General features: G+C 36.9%; 1 protein-coding gene across 1 annotated transcript in view; it reads left to right on the top strand.

The window, feature by feature from the left end:
- Nucleotides 1-5130, top strand: part of LOC111719377 (mesothelin-like) — a 44605-nt gene extending 39475 nt beyond the window's left edge. The window contains exon 22 of the mRNA XM_023497764.2: nt 4726-5130. Within this exon, the coding sequence (XP_023353532.2) occupies nt 4726-4838 (113 nt within the window). The 3' untranslated portion in view covers nt 4839-5130. The remainder of the gene's footprint in view (nt 1-4725) is intronic.
- Nucleotides 5131-18795: the final 13665 nt, after the last annotated feature.

Below are 18795 nucleotides of genomic sequence, written 5' to 3'. Positions count from 1 at the left end.
TTGTGAATTTATTGATTAATAAATCTGAAATATAGTCAGATCAGACCTAACATTATTATTGGATTCCTTGAATACATGATATTAATAAAAATGATGTTATGAGGAAGCAGTTAATTCCACAGGAACAATGTTGCAGACATTCCTGGGCATTCAAAATTCAAACAATAAAAACTTAAAAATAGATCTTTACCTGTGATTATAATAGGGAATTAAATTATTGAGGCTAAATTGACCAGAGTAGAGCCAGAGTATCTGGCTACCAGAGTATCTGGCTATCAGAGTATCTGATACCTAGCTGTCCCTAAAGGGCATACCTATATAATGCTTTTTTAAAAACCAATGCAAATGTCTTTGTATGAATAGGACAAAGTAAGAGACAACTAGAGATCTTTGAATGAACTCATAAGAATAGTCTATAATTAGTTCCTCCATCAGTTTCTCATATAAAGATGGATACTTTTTTTCTTGAGGCAATTGGAGTTAAGGGATATGCCCAGGGTCACACAGCTAGGAAGTGTTAAGTGTCTGAGATTACATTTGAATTCAGGTCCTCCTGATTTCTGGGCCTGTGCTCTATCCACTGGGCCATCCAGCTACCCCAAAGATGGATACTTCTAAAATTGTTGAAAGCATATTCTTTCCTAAGTGAGTAAAACATGGCTATATGCCATCATTTGCATCATCATTTATAAAATGCTTTCTTCATGGTTAATATGAAATTAAACATCAACCAGCTCCTGTCTAAATAAGATTGCATGATAATCTGTATGTCAGTAGGAAAATCATTGAACCTGCAAAAAGAACACCAGGTTTGAGTCCAAAGCTTACTAACTATATGATATCACTATCTCACTTAGCTTCAGTTTCTTTATTTGGAAAATGGACATAGCAACACTTTATTTTACCAACTTCACAGAACCATTGTGAGTAATGTATTGCTGCATCAAGTATCTGGGGGAGGGAAATCCATTAATACAGATTGCAATCTGGATAAATTTATAGTCACAGAATATAATTTGAAGGTGTGGCCACACAGATAGTAATTGTCAGAGGTTGGGATTTAAACCTCCCAGTTTCTGGGAGAGTCTGGGTCCAGACTCTAACCATTAGGCAATACTACTTCTGTGTTGTAAGGAAAGAGCTAGAGAAGCATAGTGTTGTAGTGTTCAACCTCCTCAAATAATATTGACACATCTTATCTCTTAGACCCATACCAACCCAGAGAGTTAGGTATCATGGGTCTCAATATCAAGAAATGAGGCACAGGAAATTAAAATGATTTGCCCAGGATCGCAAAAGTAAATCGATGCAGTAGATATAGCACTGGGACTGAAGTCAGGAAGACCCAAGTTCAAATACCTATTTTATATAGCTATATACCCAGGGTCATATAAAAATTTCTCAGGTAAAAGGGGCCATGAGTGGAAAAAGTTAAAGAAGCTCTGGTATAAAGTATTAACACTGTTATTGTGAAATACAGCTCAGACACTTACTAGCTCTATGATCCTGGACAAGGATCTCAGTTTCCCTGGAGAGAGAAATAAGCTAGAGAAGGAAATGGCAAATCATTCTAGTATCTTTTTCTAAGAAAACCCCAAATCAAGTCATAAAGAGTTAGACATCAACTGAAAACAACTGAACAACAACAAAGCTAAGAAGGGGTAGAGCTGGGACTAGATTCCAGCTCTCCTGACTCATAGTTCCCTCTTCTCCTCAGTAAATCCCTGTGCTTCACAAAGACTAGGGGACATGTACATTTCATTTTATCAATTTGAGGTCCCATGCTAATTCAAGAGCTCAGTTCAAGTGGACAGTTATTGAGATTCCACCTCTTCTTAGAATCATAAATCTAGAACTAGAAGACGGTCTCCATTTATCTTATACATAGTCTTACTGTACATAACTATTTGTATGTTGTCTCACTCGTTGGACTGAATTCCTTGAAAATAAGGATTGCCATTTGCTCCTTTTTTTGGCATCCCCAGTGTTCAACACAATGCCTGGCACATCGTAAATGCTTTATAAATGTTTATGGACTAAATGGAAGAGTCCTCAAGGGCTATTGAGTCCACCTTCCCATTTTATAGTCAGGAATGGTAAGACCAGTTGAGGTTGTGACTTGTTCCAAGTCATAGGTAGTAGATATCATAGGCAGGATTTGAACCTAGGTGCTCAGACTTGAGAGCCACTCAGTACTCTTACCACTGTGTCATACTACCTTTGTGTAGGTCCCCTGTGATTGAAGGTGAAACTTCCTGGGGGTAACAAGTAGACTATACCTGAATGAGTAAAATCTGGGTTCAAATCTCAGTATAGATATTTCCTACCTGTGTGACATTGGGCAAGTCTCCATTTCTCTCAGCTAAAGTCTTCTCTTCTGTAAAATGGGAATAATTATCTCTATATCCTTTAGTTCATATAACTGTTATGAGGCTCAAGTGAGAAAATGTGTATAAAAGGGATAGGTTAATTAGAGCAATGATTTCAACTGGTTTAAGGGACTCCTAGACAAGAAAACTCTCTCTTACCAATATAGGATTCTTAGAGAATTCTGATAAGTTAACTTAGGATTCAGGATTATACAGCTAGTATGTGCCAAAGGTGGGAACTAACCCAGGTTTTCTAGCTCCAAAGCTAGCTCCCTGTTATTCTCATATAGAAAATGTTATAATGTGAAAAATGTTACCTATGCAGCAGTAATTATCATTTTAAAGATGAGTAAGATATGAAACATCCTCAGGTAGCTTCAAGAATAATGCAAAGAAGAGGAAAGTTGAGACAAGATAAGATTCTATTCAACATTTATTAATCAATTACAGGTAATGGAAAATGCCAGATTAGAATCAGAAAGTCTGCATTCAAATCCACACTATGCTACTTATTACTTGTATGACCTTGGGCTCATTACCTAACCTCTCAGTGAATCAATTTCCTCATCTGTAAAATGAAGTCAGACTGTTCTCAAAGGTTTTTTTTCCATCTGCAAATCTAGGATATATGGGGCACTGTGCTATGTGCTGAATAAGGAAAGACAAAAATAAATCAGTCCTTCCTTCAAAGGAATTTTCACTCTACTTGAAGGATACAACCCATATGTAGAAAAGCAATTGCAAATTTGGGGGTGGTTATTGGTGTTGTTTGCAAAATATATTACAGGTAATTGCAAAGTCATTTGGAGGGGTGAATTTCAGAAAGGAATAATATACACAATAATATCTACCATTTATAAAAGGCCTTAGGATTTGCCAGAGTTTACATAACTTATTCCATATAATCATCATAACAAGATCCATACCATTATTACCCTCATTTTATAGATGAGGAAACTGACATTCAGAAAGTTCATATGACTTGTTCAGGATCATCCAGGTAGGTATCTGTAGTAGTTTTTGAACCCAGGTCTTCCTAAGTCCAAATCTAGTACTTATTCACTGTGACACAATTTTACTCCAATATGACCATACACACAAACACACTACACATATGTGTGTATTCTCTCTCTCTCTGTATATGTACACTCCATTATATGTTTATGTGCTTATATTTATATATATATACACACTTCTACATATGTAAGTATATATATATACATATATATATATATATTTACTCTAACATAACTATATATAAGTATATATATGTTTATAAATACTCCCATATATTTTATAAATCCATTCCTACATATACTCATATATCCATGTATTTGCTCCAATATAACTATTAATATATTTATTCCTATATATGTTCCTATATAATATTACTCCATATATTTACTTACCTATATATAATTATATTTATGTATGTCTTGATATGTATATATATATAATTATATATTTTATTGTTATACATATTTTATTTTGTATCACAGCTATTTATGCATGTAGAAATAAATATAATATAGAATAAAATGATTAGTACTTTAAAAAGATATGAAGTATAAAGTTCACAGATGGGACATCAGAAAGCTCTGGTGAAAAAGAATTTCAGGGGTAGTTGAGTCTTGATGGTTAGGTAGCCATTTATATTTTCACTGTCCGTGGAAGAGAACCTTTTAGAAATACCAGTTTAAACCAATGAGTTGAGAATTAACCTATCTGATGATTTCAATCAGTCAGTAAATATTTATCACTGTCTACTATGTAACAGGAACTGTGTTAAAGTACTGGGGATACAAAGAACTGCAAAAGGTTACTCTTCTGTGCTTATTTTATATATTGTAGCAGGGGTTCCATGGATTATATCTTTGGTATGGTAGATTTTTAACCTTCTTCCTAGCTTCCATGACCTCCCTCCTTCCCAAAAGCTACCTTACATTTATTTTGTATACTCTGTTTATACATGTTTGTGGTGATATTGTTCTCTCTCTATAGAATGTGAGGCCTTGAGAACATAAACTGTTTCTTTTTTGTCTTTATTTTTGTCTCCAGAATCTCACAGTGCCTGATACATTATAGGGATTTAATAAAAGGATCCTTGATTAATTCCAAGGCTAACATGTTCCATTAAAAGAAGCAGAGCTAGCTAGAACTGGACTAAAGCATTCAATGAGAATGTTTTTTCATTGATTTGCTTCCTAGAATTACATCCAACTTTTCCTCCCGAGGAGAAAATTAGTGTTGTTATAAAGAAAGAAGCAGATGGCAAAACTCCTCTTTTTTCTCTGAAGTGTCTAGTCCCCTACAGCTGTGTCCCAGTGATCCAACTCTATTCTCTGTTCTATTTCAGCACCACCCATTTCCAGAGCGGAAGGAGCCCTCTTGAAAGAACACACAAGCCAGATTTCTTACACTACCCTCCTCGCCCTCTGTGGAGTAATGATTTCCTTGGGGGCTTCATAACTATTTGAGAATATACGACAGCACCATATCATTTGTAAAACCAGCACAAAAGAGAAATTGCAATCTACCCAATGTACAAGTGATTTGCCACCTGTTTCTTGAATGGAGAATATAAGGATACATTGTGAGAAGTCCTTAACTTTTAACTGCAGCAACTTTCCTACCTCACATGGGTATTGTAAGATTTGCTTCATATTGACAAATATAGAACTTCTCAAAAGAAAGAAATGTTGTATCTGACATATTTCCAGTGTTGTGGTTTATTGTCCTTTAGTTATTCCATAAGGTCACATTGCGGTGCATTAAAAAGTATGTTGGAATGAGAGTTGGAATATTTGAGTTTCAATCCTGACTGTAGTCTTTCGGGTGTGTTCTTTTGATTTCTACTTTATCCTCTGATTCTAAAATATCTGAGTAGGTTTTTTTTATGATTTCTTGAAATATAAAATCTAGGCTCTTTTTGTTTATTGTTATTGTTCATAGTTTTCAGGTAACCCAATGATTCTTAATCTCTCTCTCCTCAATCTGTTTTCCAGGCTGATTTGTTTTTTGTTTTTTTCCTCTAAGACATTTTACATATTCATTGAGATTTTTTCAAGCCTTTGACATTATTATGTCTTGATGTCTCATATAATCATTACCTTCTATTTCACTAATTCCAGTTTTCTTGGGGTTATTTTCTTCAGTACCTTTTTCCAAATTGATAATTCATTTTTTTCCAAATCTTTCTTCCATTCTCTCATTTTCATTTTTAGCTCTTTTTTTATTCTTCTTGTGTAAGCTGCATATTACTTTGAAATTTTGCTTGTAGATGTTTTCGTCATTCTCTTCTATGTTTGTGTCATGAATATCCCTGTCACCCTAGTAGCTCTTTATGGCCAGATACCTTTTTTGTTTGCTTATTCTTCCAGACTGTTTCTTGACTTTTGACTTTGTCAGTGCCAGAGTCTGGACACTTATGGGAGTGTGAGTGTGGGTATGTGAGGAGGAGGGTGTCGAGCCTGGCTTTCTGTCCCTTTAAGTTTTTCTGATACTTTCACAGCTCAGGCTGGGCATCTGAAAGCTTTCAGTGCTCCCAAACTGGTGTGATCCAGGGAGAGATCTGTTCACAATCCTTTGATCCAAGATATGCCAGTTTCTATTGACTTGTCTATTGACTTGCACATAGTTGAGAATTTCAGTGACTGGACTTATTCATAATTAGTCCATTCAAAGACTTTTTAGTTTTAGAGTGACTGAATCACAGGCTTTCCTTTGGTCTGAGACTCCTATTGTGGTTATCCCACTGTAGGCTCATAAATTAGGCTGAAGGATAGAGCTGAAACACCATTTAGCTCCTGAGATCAGGGATACTCTGATCTGGAACTTCACCCTTGGTCAGCACACAGTAAGGGTAGCTATTATACTCCAACCTGGATCTGTGATCTAAAAGCATGTAGTGGACACGCTGAGTGCTTCCTGTCTGGTGCTCTATTTCTATCATCTTTCAATTCCTAGGTGCTAAAATTCTCTGTGCTCTGCATATCCCTGGGCAAATCTCACCCCCAATGTCTGCAAAGCTGTCTTAAGTCATAATGAACTGGAAAAAATTAATCACTGTGTCTTTTTCTCAGCTATCCGAATTAGAACTCAGACTGACTTGTTTTCTAGACCATTGTGGAGAAGTCATGGTGGTCTAAGTTCAATTGCTTCCTCTCCTTCCATCATTTGACTAAAATGGGGGCAACTAGATAGTGCAATGGATAAAATGTCAATGCTGAAGTCAGGAGGACCTGAGTTCAAACCCTGCCTCAGACATATAACACTTACTAGCTGTGTGACCCTAGGCACATCACTTAACCCCAACTGCCTAGCCAAAAAATCCAAATAATATCCAAATAATACATAAAAATGTAGCACTGAATGAGTCTATGGTGTTAAGTTTCTTCATCTGTAAAACAAGGGACAAGTACAACAGAAATCTAAAGTCTGCTTGGATTCAGAATATCAACTGCATAAATATGGGATGAGAGAAATACAGTTTTAAAGCAGTTTGTGAGCTTTTAGTAAATTACAGGCAATAGGACACAGCATTCCCATCTATCCTGACCAAGATTTCGTGGTGCATATTTAGTTGATCCACTTCTATGGTTTATTAATAGTATAAACACTGAGCTGATAGACAATGATACTGACGATATGTATCCCCTAACCAACTAGATAACATTCTGGCTCTCAATTTATTTGGTTCTGGTCTGAAGAAGTAAGTCAGTACACATTTTAGGAAAAAGCAGAAATATAATCTGAGTGATCTAAAATGATTAAGGAACAGAAGTGGAAACAATAAGTAGAAGCTACAGGGAGGTGTATTTCAATTAAATATTTCAAATAAATATAATACATTCTTCCTAACTACAGCTGTCTTCTACTAGAATTGTATGTGTATATATATATATATATATATATATACATATATATATATACACATATATATATGTATATATATGCTATCTGATGCAGTAAATAGAGCACCAGCCTTGGAGTCAAGAGGACCCGAGTTCAAATTCAGCCTCAAATTGACCGTGGACAAATCACTTAACTATCATTGCCTCTCCCAAATATATGCCATCCCCCATGTCTGGAATACTCTCTCATACCCATCTGCTGGCTTCCTTGGCTACTTTTAAGTGTCAATTAAAATTCCATCTTTTACAGGAACTCCTTTTAATTCTAATGCCTCCTCTCCCTTAATTATTTCTGACTTATTCTGTCCATGACTTATTTGTTCATATTTCTTTATTAATTAATAGATTAGATTGTGGGCTCCTTGAGGGCAGAAACTATCCATTGCCTCTTTTTGTATCTCCAATGCCTAGCACATAATAGAGGCTTAATAAATGTTTTTGACTGACATTCTGAAATATGCAGAATCCTATCACAGTGACCTATATAACATGCCTTAAAATTCAGACACAATTTCAGAAGAGTTAAGAGGACTAAAACTAGGCACAGACTTATCAAAAACCATCAGCGATGAATGATCATTGAATCTTTGTTTATAGAGATGAATGACATTTTTGTTCTTTCTTCTGACTCCTTTCTTATAGCAACAGCTGGCTTCTGTGTGCATACTTTATTCTTAAATAAGGTTCTATATTCCATTATATCTAGATGTTTTCCATAAAGTTAGATATTCTTTTTGTGTTTAGCTTATAAAACGAATTGTTTCTCTTTTTATGTGACATTGTCTCCTATAAGAAATCCTTTGATTGTATGGTTTATATACTGGCTTCCTTAAGCCTACTGAGAGACCAGAATAAATCAAATCATCTCATTTGGTTCTAGGTGCCTTGACTAGAGGCAAACAGTTTTTTGACTGATTCAAACAATCAGAAATAAGTGTGCAGGTGCCAATTATACGGCCAAATGTAAGGGATCTGATCTGTTCTGCCCTGATATACCAATTATAGGAATGTAGATCTTCCAAAAGAATACTGATACCAAAAAAAAAAAAAAGGGTAGGGAGGGGCTCATGCCAGCTTGGTTGTATAAATGTAGATTAAGATTTGTTAGGTTAAGTGGGTAATTTAAGAGAGTAACTCATGAGATCCAGTCCTTAGTGGCAAGAGGACAGAATGGTATAATGGATTCCCACACCCACCCCAGATCAACTCAGATATTATACAGAAACAGAACAAAGAAGACATGGTACTAGGAATAGCCCAAAGTTGCTTGCAAGTGGTCACATGGGATAGTTGGAGCTTAATTTTCTATTTATATTTACTCAAAGTAATTTACATTCTTCTGTAGCGTCATGTCACATTCCCATTCTGACTATTATCACATAACTCAGAACTTTTCTTCCAAAATAACCCCCAAAAAAAACCAAAGAGAAGGAAAGTAAGTGGACCTTCGAGGCTATTATACTGAACCCTAGCCTTAAAGTGAGCTACTAAGGTGATTCAGGCCAGTTCTAATGGTCTTCTGATGGAGAGAGCCATCAGAACCCAGAGAGAAGGCTGTGGGTACTGAGTGTGAATCACAACATAGTATTTTCATTTTTTTGTTATTGTTTGATTGCATTTTTTCTCATTTTTTCCCTTTTTTGATCTAATTTTTTCTTGTGCAGCATGATGATTGTGGAATTAGGTATAGAAAGAATTACATATGGTTAACATAAATTGGATTATTTGCCTTTTAGGAGAGGGGATGGAGGAAAAGGAGGGAGAAAAAAATTGAAACACAAGGTTTTGCAAGGGTGAAATGCATAAGTTTTGAAAATAAAAAGCTTTTAAAAAAAAAGTGAGCTGCTAGATTTTCTGATTATTTGAACAAAACTACAACACACCTAAGAAACAAGCAGCCTGGCGCACATGGGAGTAGCTAATGGAGCTTGAAAAACTATCAGTTTAATCTTCACTATATCCATTAAATGACTCAATTCTTGCAGTGAGTATGCTAAATGGTTCCTTTTCTCAAACCCTGCAAAAAATCTAGTCTTGTGGATGTATTCGTTCAAACAAACATGTATATGTCACCATGTGCAAGACATAATAACACTTAACTAATTAGCTAATGAACCCAAGAATATTGGGATTCAAAGAACCCCTACTTATAAAAAGAATTCAGGAATGCCAGACTGGGTCAGACATGATCCACTGTACCTATCCACCCAGTTATAATTTCATAGCTAATCTAAAGATACAAAAAGCAACCATATGAGGCTTTCATGTTGTAGAATTAATTATAGGTTATCCCAAGTATACTAAAGATCAGGAAATAATCAGTTATAAAAATATTTGTATAGGGAAATGCATCCTGAATTCCAACTTGAGATGCCAGAAATGCAACCCTACTCACCTCCTAACAGCAAAAGAAAGGGAGAGGAAGACTGAGATACTTGGAAAGAAACATATGCTCATTTTTTTTTTTGCATGAGAAAGTATCTCTTTTAATCAGTCTTATTCCAAGTGATTGGGAAACTAAATCAGAGCTAGGGCTTATGCCCATAGGTTATCAGAAGCATATGGGTTATTCATAACTCAGATATTTGTAAATCAAAGACACCTATCTCACAAAATTAGTGTGAGACATGGTATTTCTTTCTATTTATTGGAAGCTCCAGCTCCTTTAAATTTCAAGACAATAAGGGGTGTTCCATTTCTAAGATGAGAGGGTTTGCAAGGACCACCTAAGTCTAAGTTCAAAACCAGGCTGAAGTTGTAGAGAGGTCAAAAACGAGTGTGATATTTTGTGTAAGAGCTCATCAGGTTAACCCTGATCCATCTCACCTCAGACTGTTTTCATCTGCTTTGCACAGAGGACACCCTCCCATTCATCATTTCATGCACCTAGAAGCAGAGCAGCTTCTGAGAAAGTGGAAGTTCCTGGGGTAACAAGGCAGCCTTGAAATTAGAGGGCACCCACAGGTGCAAAAATGTTTGTGTCAGCCCTTTTTGGAATGGCAAGAAATTGGAAACTGAATGGATGCCTGTTATGGGCCAGAACTCTGAACTTGAAACAAAGGATTCTTACAAGGGAGTAGAATTGATAGAGACAATAATTATCTAATTTGGCATGGTTCAGTATGATTGATTTAATCCAACTAGGAGATGTTATGGGACAGAATTTGAAACAAGGTACTAAGTGGAATTGAGGAGACAATAGTTAAATCTAGTTTAGCATTGATTTAATCCTACAACAAATAATGGTTTCCTAGTGATATAATGATTGGTTTATACTCGGTGTGGGGCATATAAGCTAGGAGGCTCAGCCAGGATTCAGTTGGGGAGATTCAGAAGCCAGAGAAGACAGGCGGGAGCTCAAGCTCTTGGAACCAAGGAGAGATAGGCCTCCAGAAAAACTAGCCGAGCCCCAAACGAAGGAGACAAGCCTTTGAAGGAGACAATAAAGAATTCGGACTTTAACCTGTGGCTACTCATGTAGTGATTACTGAACTGAAATGAAGGCTACTCCCAGAGACCCCAAGAAAACCTCAACAGAAAACATTACATTTTAGAGAGAACATTACAGATGCCTATTAATTGGAGAATGGCTGAATAAATTATGATATGAATGCTATGGAATACTATTGTTCTGTAAAAAAACGACTAGCAGGATGATTTCAGAGAGGACTGGAGAGACCTACATGAACTGATGCTAAGTGAAATGAACAGAACAAGACTATATACAACGATCAATTCTGATGGACATGGATCTCTTCAACATTGAGATGATTCAAACCAGTTCCACTTGTGCAGTGACTAAGAGAGCCATCTACACCCAGAGAGAGAACTGTGAGAATGGAGTGTGATAAACAAAGTAGCATTCTCACTGTCATTTCCTTGAAATTTGTTTTCTTTCTCAGTTTTTCTTTTTCTTCCTTCTTGATCTGATTATTCTTGTGCCCCAAGATAACTGCATATATATGTGTGTGTGTGTGTGTGTATATATATATATATATATATAGGATTTAACATGTATTTCAACATATTTAACATGTATTAAGACTATCTGCCAGCTGGGGAAGGAGGGGAAGGAGAGGAAAATTTGGAACAAAAGATTTTGCAAGAGAAAAAAATACAATAAATTTTTATGAATCAAAAAAAAAAAAAAAAAAAAGAAATTAGCAGGTACCTCTTTCCCCACACCCTAACTCTTTTCCTGACACTGATACTATAGCCTCAATTGGGCAGAACGAAGGAAGAACTGAAGCCAATCCTGGAGATTGGAAAGTGAAAATCTAAAATCAGTGTGAAACTAGCAGAATGGTACTAGGTGGAACCAGACTGAAAGGGATAGATGGGATTGATCACACCAGTGGAACACCAGTGGAACTCCAGCGCAATGAGTCAGAAGACAGTTTCAAACCCTAGTACTTTCCTCCTATTTTCTGCCATGTTCTTGTCAAGCTAATTCAACCCACACTTCCTTGCTCCTCCTCTGTAGTCCTTGAGTAATTATGGTGACTAACAAAAGGACCAGAGGGAAGGCTTTAATTTATTTACAATAATCTTACTTTGGTCCAATAAATTACTTAGCCCTTAAAAAGCTAAGTTTGTATCTCTGAATGGGGTCAGTAAGCGGGAGATTTCCCTAAAGCTCAGAGATGAGAGATCTTCCTATTTTACTTATTTTTAAGCATATTTCAGGTCAAACTCTAGATCCATACAGAACCCCATTGTCAGACACTATGTTCAGGTGCCTAGGAGAGCTGAGCCAGTGGGAGAAGCAGTCTAAGACTTTGCTACCAAGTGCCCTCTGGTGAGCAGTTAAGGATTCTACGGCTGTTGGCAAAGTCCATGCACAGGCAATGCCACCTAACATTACCACTGGGCTAATGGTCTCAGAGTAATGTCACTTACTAGTAGTAGTGCCACATTCCCTAGTTTATTAGTCAATCAATTAACAGCCTGATTCCCTATAGGTTACAGAAATCAGAAAAAGTAGTCAGGGGTGGATGATTATAGTTTCTACAACAGTACCACTGCATACCTCTCTGGCACTTGTAGCACCTATATCCTCGGATTTAGTACACAAATCTACATTCTTTTATGCCATTTTAAATGGCTATCACACTTAAATTTAAATACCACTAGGCTGTGGATCATTGAGCTCAAGGACCATCTTTTTTTTCCTCTCAATAATATTTGATTTTTCCAATTACATGCAAAGCTAGTTTTCAACATTCATTTTTTTAAGATTATGAATTCGAATTTTTTTCTCTCTCTCCCTCAACCTTCATCCTTTCCAAGACAGCAAACAATATGATATAGGTCACACATGTACAATCATTTTAGATATAGTTCCATATTATTCATGTTTTAAAAGAAAAATCAGAACAAAAGGAAAAAACAAACAAACAAAAAAAGAAAACAACCAAAAGAGATGAAAATGGTATACTTCAATCCTCATTCAGTGTCCAAAGTTCTCTCTCTGGACATGGATGGCATTTTCATCCCAAATCTACTGAAATTGTCTTGGATTATTATATTGCTGAGAAGAGCTAAAGCTATCATAATTGATCATCACATAATATTGTCATTATATACAATGTCCTTCTGGTTCTAAGTATTTTACTTAGCATCAGTTCATGCAAGTCTTTCCAAGCTTTTCTGAAATTAGTCTGTTCATCATTTCTCATAGAACAATAATATTCCATTACATATATATACCATAACTTATTCAGCCATTCCCCAACTAAGGGCATCACTCCATTTTCAATTCCTTGCCATCACAAAAAGAGCTGCTACAACATTTTTGCACATGTGGGTCCTTTTTCCTCTTTTATGATCCCTTTGAGATATAGATCCAGTAGTGACACTGCCTTTTGGGCATAGTTCTAAATTGATCTTCAGAATGGCTGGGTCAGTTCACAACTCCATTACCAATGCATTAGTGTTCCAGTTTTCCCACATCCCCTCCAACATTTATCACTATCTTTTCCTGTCATCTTAGCCAATCTGACAGATGTGAAGTGATATCTCAGAGCTGTTTTAACTTACATTTCTCTAACCAATGCATTTTTTCATATGATAATATATGGCTTTAATTTCTTCATCTGAAATTGTCTGTACATATACTTTGATCATTTATCAATTGGGGAGTGACTAGTATTCTTACAAATTTGAATCATCCAGTTCTCTACATATTTTAGAAATGAAGCCTTTATCATAAACATTAACTGTAAAAATTATTTCTCAGCTTTCTGCTTTCTAATCTTGGCTACACAGATTTTGTTTGCATACAAATTTTAAATTTAATGTAATCAAAATTATTCAAAAACTGTCTTTTGCCTCTTTGTATCTCTAGTATTTAGTATATAATAGGCACTTTAAAATATTTATTAACTACAATAATAATTCAGCTCTTTTTTGAAGTATCTGCTTTCCTTAAAAGCAACTATAAAATTACTTTTTCACATGCTTTATTACACACAACATTGGGGAATATTTAACTATACAATCAGAATCCATAAAGTCAAAATATTAGGCAGCACCCATCCATCATCTCTACAAATAGGCAAATATTCATCAATAATATAAAAAGTAACTAGGAGGACCATGTGTTTTAGTATAGCTCATTTTACAGGTTATAGAGCACTTTCCTACAAGAATCATATTGTATTCTTGGTGAAATGAGGTGAGAGGAAGCATGCTTGTAGAGGGAGAACCAGGTCACTTATTATCAGGGAACTGACAGGGCTTAAGTAGAGTAGGTAGGAACAGATGACATGGTTGAGTTCTAGAAGTATAGGTCAGCTTGAAAAAACATCAGGATCCAAAGGACAAAACAATTAAATATAATCCAAAGGCAGACAAGAGTCTGAGATACTGGATTTCCAGAAGGATCTATGGTCACAAAGGATCTTATTTCCCAAGTTGGCTTGCTTGGAACCAAATCGCCTCCTGTCTCCATGCCTTTGTTAGTTTTTTCTCCTCTCTTCCACCTTTTGGAATCCCTTCAAGGTTCATCTCAAGAACCATCTAGACTTTGACACATACTCCCAATTTCTTATATTTAATTTGTATTTTCATAACTGTCCCCACACTAAGCATAAGCTCTTTGAGAGCAGCAACCACCTTGAATTGGATTATAAGAGTCAGCTGGAGACAAGTTCCTGATCCCAATGGTATTTCCTGTGCTGGAAATACATAAGTTTGTTCAAGTTTCACTATGAGGTAAGTAAAGTCAATATTATCTTCACTTTACAGAAAAGGAAATGTGCTCAGAGATTAACAACTTGATCATAGTCACATAGCAAGTAAGTGGCAGGACTAGAAATTGAACCCAGATCCTCATTGTCCTATGCTGTAGGATATCCTAATAAAAGGAATCTGAGATTTAGACTAAATCAGAAACAGTTCAGAACTGATGAGTCCATTGTTTCTCACATTTACTTAATTGTGTGATCTTTTTAAGGGCCTCTGAGACTTAATTTCCTCAGCATTTTTTAATGGGGAAATAGATTGCAGAATAAATCTTAAAAGACAAGAATTATTGTGTCCTCTCTCCCCCTTGAAGACTAAGTCCTAGGACACAAGAATTAATGACTCCCTTCTCTCTCTGCCTTGTACACTAAATCCTAGAATACGGGAATTAATGACTCCCCTCTTCCTCTTGTATACTAAATCCTAGAAAAGTAATTAATGACCCCCGTCTCTGCCCTTGTACACAAAATCTTAGAATACAAAAATTAATGACTTCCCTTACCTCCCACCTCCTTGAAGCTAGAAGGAGCTAGTTAAAAGGAGTCAGGTACTCTTAAGAACTCTGTAATATAGGAAATAGATTAAATTGTTACCCTACTTTTTGCCAACTGAATTATGATTACTCTTGGCATCTGCAAGAAAATATTAAAAAGGTAAATTAATCATATTACTTTCAACATGTAGAGGAAACTGCCCTCACAATAAACAATGTTGGTTAATAAATCTATCGCCAAACAACAAACAACAAATGATGGAAGCATCAACAATGATTCTCTGCCATTTATTTTCAAAGTATAAAGGTCCATATCAGCTAGTGGGAGACAACTCTCAGGAGTCTGAGGGGGGACTGAAGCACCAAAATTGGAGTGATGACATTACAGATGTGATGTCAGCACAAAAGAGAATTACTAGGAGATGGCACCACTCCAGGTGAGGAGTCAGCACCTGGGAGGCTAACTGGGGGCAGAGCAGTCCAGCATTAAAGATGACTCATTGGCTTTTCCTTTGTATGCAGAAAAAGTTCCATCTCTGATTTAAAAAAAAAAAAAAAAGTAAAGTTTCTATTTTCTAGCTCCTAGGGATTACAAGGCAGTGACTGGCAAAATAAAATGGAATGGCAAGGAAAGCACACAAAAATCTGTTATCTATAGTCCCAGGAACTGAAGGGCAACAAAAGAAAAAAAAAAAAAATCCTACTAGAACTACAAAAACTACTTTAAAGCGGAGATACACATTACTATAATTCTGGAAACAGCAAGACATCTTCCCAGAAGTTTAGGGAATAAGGTAAAATAATGATGAGCAAGCAAATTACATAATTAAACAGAATATACTTTCAATAAGAACTGAACTTCTAACAGAATTATTTTCTTTCTAACTTGGCCATGACCAAGGGGAATGACTTTAAAGCATCTTATTTTGGTAAAAGTTTAGTCTTAAAGAGTTACAGCTCTCTTAATACTTTTTTTGACTAACAATGTCAATTCATTCACTATTATAACAGTTGCATTTTTAAGAATCCAAATAATTTGGCGTATCTTCATATACATTATAAAAAAAAAAAAAAGATATAAAACTTCAAACTAGACAATATGCCCAGTATGTCCTATGGCAGTCACAACTTAGTTGATGTCAATGCAGTGACTTATAGTCAATTTGTGAATAACCAATTTGTCACCAGTCATTTAAGGATCTTGCTTCAATACTCCTACAGGTGTGTCCTGTGAGAGCTAATGATTCCCATTCTAATTTGAATTGCATAAAGAACAGATCCTCATTTTAAAGTCTATTAAATTTTGCTCTATAGCTCATTAAGCCTTGATTGCCTGAAAAGATGCCATCTGACAACACAGATATAGAAACATCTCATCCACTAAAACCCACTTCCAGGATGTATTGAGAACTTTTGGAAAGGACTTGGATCATAGAGTCTTCTGGTGTTAAGGGCTGGTGCCCTAAAACAGGGCTTCTTAAACTTTTTTCACTGGCCACCTTTTTTCCTCCCAAGAAATTTTTGCATGATCTTGGATAGATATTAAAATAGGTATACAAATCAAACATTTACTGGTAATAAATCATAACTTCACAACTGCCACATTCAATTATAAAATCCCATATGGGGTTGCAAACCAGTTTAAAAAGCTATGTCCTACACTAATACATTGTTGGTGGAATTATGAATGCATCCAACCATTCTGGAGAGCAATTTGGAACTATGCTCAAAAAGTTATCAAACTGTGCACACCCTTTGATCCAGCAGTGTTACTACTGGGCTCATATCCCAAAGAGATCTTAAAGAAGGGAAAGAGACCTGTATGTGCAAGAATGTTTTGTGGCAGCTCTTGTTGTAGTGGCCAGGAACTGGAAATTGAATGGATGCCCATCAATTGGAGAATGGTTGAATAATTTATGGTATATGAATGTTATGGAATATTATTGTTCTGTAAGAAATGACCAGTAGCATGATTTCAGAAAAGCTGGAGAGGTGGAATTAGCAGAACCAGGAGATCATTATACACTTCAATAACAATACTATACAATGATCAATTCTGATGGATGTAGCTCTCTTCAACAATGAGATAAACCAAATCAGTTCCATTTGTTCAATAATGAAGAGAACCAGCTACATGCAGCAAAAGAATTATGGAAAATGAGTATGAACCACAACATAGCTTGCATTTTTGATTTCCTTCTCAGGTTATTTTTATCTTATTTCTAAGTCTGATTTTTCTTCTGCAGCAAATTAACTGTATGGATATGTATAACATATATTGTGTTTACATATTTAATATGTATGGGACTACCTGCCATCTGGGGGAGGGGGTGGGGGAAAGGAGGGGAAAAGTTGGAACAGAAGGTTTTGCAAGGGTCAATGCTGAAAAATTACCCATGCATATATCTTGTAAATAAAAAGCTATAATAAAAAATTTAAAAATAAAAATAAAAAATAAGTTATGTCCTAAAGAATAGGGGTAATCCTGCAGTTTTGTCACTCTGACCCCCAGATCTTTGGGATGAGTTTTTCTGTAAAGACCCAGAGCAGAGCCTTCCAAGTATTCTGACTTCTGTCCAAGCAACTTCTGCCTGCTCATTAGCAAGAACCATAGCCCATCCATAACCTAAATTGGAAAGAGATTTTTTTTTAATTTATTAATTTTTTCTTTATACAGACCTATTAACTTTTAAAATACACATTTCTTTATGAATCATGTTGGGAGAGAGAAAGAACAAAGGGGAAAAACCACCGAGAGAAAAAAAACAGAAAAAAGAAGTGAACATAGTAAGTGATTTACATTCGCTCTCCATAGTTCTTTCTAGATGCAGGCGGCTTTTTTTTTTTTTAAAGAAAAAAGATTTTTCTAAAGCACAAGTCTGACCACAGATGTAACTCACCTACTCGATATACACCAGGGTCCCATCCTTTCTTTCCAGCCTTATCATCCATTTTGCCCATCTACCTACCCCTCTCCCTTTCGCGTGCCTTCTCTCGCTTTCTGTCTTAGAACTCTCTGGAGCTTCTTTTGAGGTTCCTCTCTCAAGCACCCCTCTGCCCCCCTATCTGCCCTTCTCTTCCGTTTCTTTGGGTCCCGGACCCCTCTGGCAGGCTGGCGAATGAATGCCTACGGCCCGCTTCTCGGAGTAAGGTTCCTAAATGCCTAACTAGGGATTATGTGGAAAACCAGTGATAATGAAGACTTTCCCCAGCCTCCGTCTCCAGTGCTGCGGGTGCTACCCTTCGCGACCTCATTCGGGGCCTTCTTGTCAGAGAGACTGCGGCAGGCTGCCATTTCTTTCTGCGATCCGCCATACGGATGAGGAACCCCGGCGGCAAACGGAGCCCGGGGTCACACGGCGAGTAAGCGTCCGAGGCCGGGCTTGCCGACGCCGAGCGGCTGCCCCCCCCACGGAGTCCCCACCTATTCTGCACAGAGCTCTCTGTGTGCGCTTTGTGTCCCCTGTGAGACGGTAACCCTCTCCAGGGCAGGGACCGCGTCACCTCTGCAGGGATACAACCCGCGCCTCTCAGAAGGAAGCGCTCAACGACCGCCTCTCGGTGGATCGGATGTCAGATCTCTCTCTGGCTCCTCTGGGCTGAGAATAAATCGCAGAGCTAGAGACGCCGCCAGGGGGCAGCAGACGCCCACTGCCGCCGTCACCGCCACCCGTTCCCAGAAAAGGAAGGGGCGCAGCAAGAGAGGCTCCAGAAGTACAAGCACTGCGCGTGCGCATGACCTTCCGCGAAAGGCGGAGGGGGGGGGAAAGGGGCC

This window comes from Sarcophilus harrisii, chromosome 1 (assembly GCF_902635505.1).
Source record: "Sarcophilus harrisii chromosome 1, mSarHar1.11, whole genome shotgun sequence".
Classification (NCBI taxonomy): Eukaryota; Metazoa; Chordata; class Mammalia; order Dasyuromorphia; family Dasyuridae; genus Sarcophilus; species Sarcophilus harrisii.
This window is presented reverse-complemented; position numbering and strand designations above follow the sequence as displayed.